Source organism: Chelonoidis abingdonii, chromosome 2, assembly GCF_003597395.2.
Source record: "Chelonoidis abingdonii isolate Lonesome George chromosome 2, CheloAbing_2.0, whole genome shotgun sequence".
Lineage (NCBI taxonomy): Eukaryota > Metazoa > Chordata > Testudines > Testudinidae > Chelonoidis > Chelonoidis abingdonii.
Window position 1 is genome coordinate 55,800,232 of NC_133770.1, and position 6,485 is coordinate 55,806,716.

General features: G+C 37.9%; 1 protein-coding gene across 1 annotated transcript in view; it reads right to left on the reverse strand.

Moving 5' to 3' along the window:
* The window catches only part of THSD7A (thrombospondin type 1 domain containing 7A), a 553,675-nt gene that overhangs the window by 64,375 nt on the left and 482,815 nt on the right, over positions 1-6,485 (reverse strand). The window contains exon 16 of the mRNA XM_075062383.1: positions 2,914-3,092. Coding sequence (XP_074918484.1) covers positions 2,914-3,092 — 179 coding nt within the window. The remainder of the gene's footprint in view (positions 1-2,913; positions 3,093-6,485) is intronic.

Sequence of the window (6,485 nt, forward strand, 5' to 3'; positions counted from 1 at the left end):
AGCAGAAACTCTCTGAAAGCCAGAGAGAGAATTTTTCAGTGAATTGGACCCAGAATTATCACCTGAAAACCTTCACTACAGCAGTGCAGATCATTTTTTTTAACTATAGATGTTTAGGGAAAAGAGAATAAAGCTTCAAAAGTTAATTTCAATAATTTCCTGCTCCACAGGTAATTTAAGATATTTGCTTATTCATATATCACACTTTTCTCCATGAGTGAATTTGCTGTGCATACACTCTGCACATATGAGAATGTCATAAATAAGAATATTCAAGGAAAAAGAAATTTTGACACACCTTTTAGCCCCAAATGAGATACTTTAAGATGGAGAGAGCAGAAAAACAATTAATGGTTTTATTACATTTGCCCTTTAAATGGGACAGTTGACATGTATGGATATATTTGCAAATAATTTAAATTAGAAAATAACATCATTTATTAATGAAAATTGATTTAGATTAAGGGCCAGACTGTGATCAGTTCCTGCGTGGACGTGCCAAAGGGAAGAGGGCAAGGAGCCCTTCCCCCACCCTGCAACATGGGTGTGGAGTCCAGGCCCCGCCTTTTCTAGTCACAACCCTGTGTGTGCCAGCTACTTGAAAGAGTGGGTGTTGAGGATCGGAATCTGGCATGGAGAACTGAGCATGTCACATTCTCTCCAAGGATGGTGTAGCTATGGGTATGTTTTCTGGGAGACCACAATGGAAATTCTTGCTGAACCATCTCCAATTGTAGCATGGTCCTCTACACACCGATAGGTACCAAGGCCAAAATCTAACTCTTACATTTTATATTACAAAATATTAATTTACCAATGGCTATGCCTTTCATTCTGAAGTGTTGATAAGATAATGTGCTAGTTTGCTCTGTTGATTTTCTTTAAGCTGCGGATCAGGTGTGGATTAAACAAACAGCCTTGGGCAGCTGTTTGGTCATTGGCACAGGATGGGTTTGTGGGATTTCCACACTTAAGGATTTACAGTGAAGTGTATTTAATAATAAGGGATACAAACTTTTAGTTTTATGGATGGCACAGCCTCTTCCCCATGTATTATCAGACTGCAATTTTATCTTTATTATAGTAATTTAATATTTGAATTTTTAGCAGCTATAAAGCTGCAGCAAATAAGATCCTAGGTTATATACCAGTAGAGGGCAGCAGTGCTATATACAAAAATGAGTTCTCTAATACAAATATAGCAACTTCTCCTCTGACATCCTGAAGATCTTATTATGAAATATTGTGCCACATGAATATTACAAGCAGGAAGAGATTTTTTTCATAAACTTTTTCATAATTTGTTCCTATTATAGTGTATTTTCTGTAATTTCAAACAGTTTTAATATGCTCCGCCAAACCAACACAGCCTTCATTGAAATTGGCATTTTGTGTTTAAGTGAACTATAAACATAGTTAGCTATAGTTTAAACACTATATAAACTAGAACTAATTATACACCCTTAAGTAGAAACATTAAATCAACACACCATTTCATTCTGTGTTGACAAAATGTCAATAAGATCGTATTAATAACGTGCACCTTCTTCAAATATGAATGGACAGATTTTTCCCCCCTCTGAATATTTATAGATATGAATATGGGGCCATTTAACATGCTATCCACAAATGCAAATTAAATCAAATGCGAGATGAATATAAATCAAATTTGAAGACAGACAAGAAACCTGAAAAGGCAGGTTTTACTACTAAAAACTGCCAAACCAAACAATTTTACATGCAGCAGGTCTTACATGCCTGGCAGGCCAGAACTTATTTTTAAAAACTTCTGTTGAGAGCTTCCTGCTTGTGTCAGTGTTTTGTATCCAGACACCTACAGTTCCATGAGACCCTAGTGAGGCACCCCTAAGATCAATTTGGCTGACTGCTGCCCTGGGAAGGATTCTAACACCCAGGCAGTTAGACATTCAAGTTTCAGTCTCAATCAATATTTTTTGAAACAAGTGCACCTGGAAGGCCAAAAACCATGTGGATGCCAATTTTGGCCATAGGATGCTAAGGAGGACACAAGAATCACACTGTGGATACTCTGAATGTTTCTGGTGTTTTGTTTTGATTTTGTTTTGTTTGTTTTTTGTGGTGGTAATGGGGGGAGGTGGTGAAAAGGAAGATGGGCCAATACAATGATTTCACTGATTGCATGGAGTATCTACAAGAAAGGCAGGACTGGAGGAGTGCCACCAGGCCCTTTAAAGGGGCTTTGGGGGGATTATTTTATTTTTCAGGCTCAGAATTATAACATTTATCAGTCTGACAAGGAGTTTGGGTCCCATGATATTTTTACAATGGAGAGCAATTTCCTCCTTAGTGAAGAAGTGGCAGTTTTTTTTAATATTTAGCTCCAGGTATTAATATTATACCAAAATATCTGCCTCAATGCACAGCTCTCATGATGATGTATTCAAATAGAGGAGGAGGAGACTGAACAGAATGAACTGATGTTCTTCATGGGCTGCTTACTTTGCATGTACTTTATCTATAATGTATGGCAGTGTTTGAATTAAGGAGGGGAATCTCCTGTACTGTGTAGTTCAACCTCCCTCTCTGAATAATGAGAACTTTATCTCTTTTTCTTAAACGCACTTCTGAAGAGCTGATCTTGCAAGGTGATGAGTGTCTGCAGTTGATGGTAATCAAGGCAGAATTGGGCCTTGCAAGTTTTGGCTTTGTAATACAGCATATTGCATGGACTTTTTTAAAAAAATCCACAGAGAAAAACCCTAACCCTAATTTTGCATATAAGGATTTTCTATGTCAGTCCATATTACTCAATTCAAACAGCACGTGAAGTACATAGAAGGGAAGGATTCTTCACTGACTTTATATATGTAATACAAATTGTCAACACAGAAATAAAGGAATATATCAGCAAAGAAAAGTAACCAGATTTACCTGATTGACATGATCCAGCTTGGGGCAGGGTCTTCCACCATTGTAGGGTTTTTCACGGAGCCATTTGGACCTAACCTTTACGCCGCTTCCACAGGATTTACTACAGCGAGACCAGTTGGACCATTCACTGAGCTTGCAGTCTGAAGGGCACGGAATAATGCAAGCTTCTTCAATGTAACCTGAGAGAATGGAAATGAAAGCAAAATCTCTTCAGCATGTTGCTCTGCCACTTCTCTCTGGCATCTCAGTCTAGTTTATTTCAAGTGTCCAAAGTCTGACCTGACAGAAGTGGGTGAATGCGGATATTTCTTTATCATTTGGGCTAAATTAAATTCTGCAGGAAATTGACACATGCCCCCACTGATTGTGTTAAAACAACAGCTGAGCAACCTCAATATTATCCGATTAGAATTTGTACTCACTAGATTTCCACAGTCTGACTTTCTAACAGCTGCTAGAGTGTAATTGATGTTGCGTTAGTCTCATGCTGCAGAAATGATGGATAGATAGATGTGTTAAAAAATCCTGCCACACAGATGAGTTACAAACCTTTACATAGTTGCATCAAGCAAGTCCGCTGTGGTTATATGTATGTTAACAGTCTAACAAACTGGACCACAAGACCTAACTTGTGTCTTATCAGCTTGGAACTAGTAAACTTAATATCTTATGACCTATCCAAGGCTAGAAAGAGAGAGTGGTCAGCCACATTACTGATTTGCAGATTAACAACCATCTGCCCTCATTAATACACAAAGTAATCACTCTGAAGGGGAATACAAATGCTTAGTTTTGGTAACTCATGGATCCTGAGAAACTGGAAGGAGGGCATGTATAGAGGTATGTAACTAGGATACCATTCCTAAATCAATGTAACAAGCGATAATGTATTTCTTCTAAAGCAGAATATGTTGCACCTATACTATGTGTGTGGTTTATATTAACATTTACAGCAAGAACCATAAAAAGTTAGTATTCATCAGCCATAACCATTCCGTTACTGTAGAGATGTCCTAGATGTATATGGAATATCCCCTATTTTATATTTATATATGTACGTGTGTGTGTGTGTGTGTGTGTGTGTGTGTGTGTGTGTAAAAGTATCTCAGGCACCACGTGTAATAACTTGGCAAATGTAAACTTTTTAATGAAAATTATTTTACATACAGTTGAAAAACCAACAAATTAATAAAATGATGAGATGCAGCTGGAAAATGAATCATTTATGTATTGTACGTGAGATAGTTATCATACCATTGGTAGAGCAGACTGGTCACAGTTCTACATTTATTGTTTTTTAATTTCATTGAATGTCTTCTTATTTTTGCATTATTAGTGAGGACTTATGTTCGCTATACTATTCATTATTTTGTCTGCCTCTATATTGTCTCCTTTTATTAACTGACTCTCTAAACAATCCCCAAGCTTTTCAATATCTTTTCATATAGAAGTTTTCCAGGTCTATAATAATTTTAATTCCTCCTCTCTGAACTGCTTTCTATTTCTGTTTTATCCTTTTGAGATAAAAGTGAGGCTTGAATGGCACTGGGTCATGTTAGGTCAACAATTTGCCCCCCCCCCTTCTTTTTTTTTGAGGCTTCTATCTTGTTCTCCAAAATTTCAGCTTTCATTAAATGAAATATCTGTAGCCATTATGGTTCTGGGAAAACAAACAGTTTTTTCAACATTAACAGACACAGTGATGGCAGCCTGAATGTATAGAGAGCTTGAAATACTAACTCTAGGAGGTGTGGACTGTCTCATTCATCTCTGAAGGGGCTAACTCAGGTGACGAATGATAATTTAAATGTCAACACTTATCTATTTCACTGCTCATCAAAGCACATAAGGAAGGAGAGGGACTTTCTTATTATGATGAAATGTGCAATACATTCATTTTAATACTACAATTGAGTGGCACTTGAGATACACTTACTTTGTTTGCAGTTTGACCTATGAAGCCAAAATGGCAGAGGGGAACAATGGAACCTATGGGACATTTAAGACCCACGAGAGCAGAAGGGGCTTGGCCTGTTCTGGTGACTGGTGTGGGATCATCTCATCCTGCTTCTAGAGGATGTAGTGAGACACTATGTGCAGACCCAAGTAGACACGAATACATTGGTCACACTTAGGCCATGTTTTCAAGTTTTCTTACAACCATGACCAAAAAAAAAACACAACCCCCCCACCCCCACAAAAAAAACCCTCTTAGATTCTGATGTCATGTCACATGATTCTGGAGGCCATGTGCTTTATTCCACCTCTGCCCCTCGATGCATCCAAACCCAGTGAGAGGGAGCCAAGCCTCAACAGCCAGGCAGAGCATACTCATGATCACACTGTGAGCAACTGGACAATCTATTGTCAGTAACATTCATTTTAGCTTGTCTTGTAGGTGGAGCCCGGCTTGTGGACAAAAAACCAACCAGACAACACACTACTTTTTTCCATTTCCAATTTGGGTCTGGATAAGAGTGACCAGAACTTCACACAATATTCCAAGCAACTGTATGCTATTTATCTACATAATTGCACTGTAATATTTTAGTATTAATTTCCCTCCCATTCCTTTTGCATCCTAGCAGTTTCTTTGCTTTTTTGTCCACCTCCGCAGGCTCTGATGTTAGCAACTCTGTTTAAAAAATTGAACTCTGAGTGAACTCTCTTCTGTCGAGATCTTTTCTGAAGGCAACTAACACCAAACAATTATGTGCAATATAAAAATGCAGAAACATTTGATACATTTTATTTCCAAATGTATTTGTAGACACTTTCCAGCAGTGTATGTTAAGCACAAGGTGCAGTAGAAAAAAAAAAACCTGTACAATTGGAAAATGCACATTTTATCTGTACACTCAGATAAACTCTGAATTCTGGTTCTAGTTTTCTATAGCTTGCATCTGCTTGGAACTGCTAGCTGGTTAAATATCTATACAGAGTATGTCTTGAATTTGATCTATGTAGAGCTGTCCCTTCAGAGAATGTATCATCTTTAAGATGTCAACTACTTCACAGAAATGAATTATGAACTTGTTTATTAAGTAACTTTTGACACTGAACTGACTGACCAAAAGATTCTTTATAAAGGCATATTGTTTTAGACATATTTTTGAAAATCGTATGATATGCAGTGGTATGGATTGCCACGCAGCAGAATGGGTGACTTCGATTATGGATCATGTCTGATCTCAAAGCTCCATCCTACACTAAATGTTAATGCATAAAATCAAATTGTTAATCTTCTACAGGATGCAATGAGCACTTTAAGATGTCAAGTATCAGAGGGGTAACCGTGTTAGTCTGGATCTGTAAAAGCAGCAAAGAATCTGTGGCACCTTATAGACTAACAAACGTTTTGGAGCATGAGCTTTTGTGGGTGAACACCCATTTCTTCGGAGGCATGTAGTGGAAATTTCCAGGGGCAGGTATATATATGCAAGCAAGCTAGAGATAACGAGGTTAGTTCAATCAGGGAGGATGAGGCCCTGTTCTAGCAGTTGAGGTGTGAAAACCAAGGGAGGAGAAACTCAAAGAGGCTGATAAAGGAGGTGCTGTTGTCATCATGAACA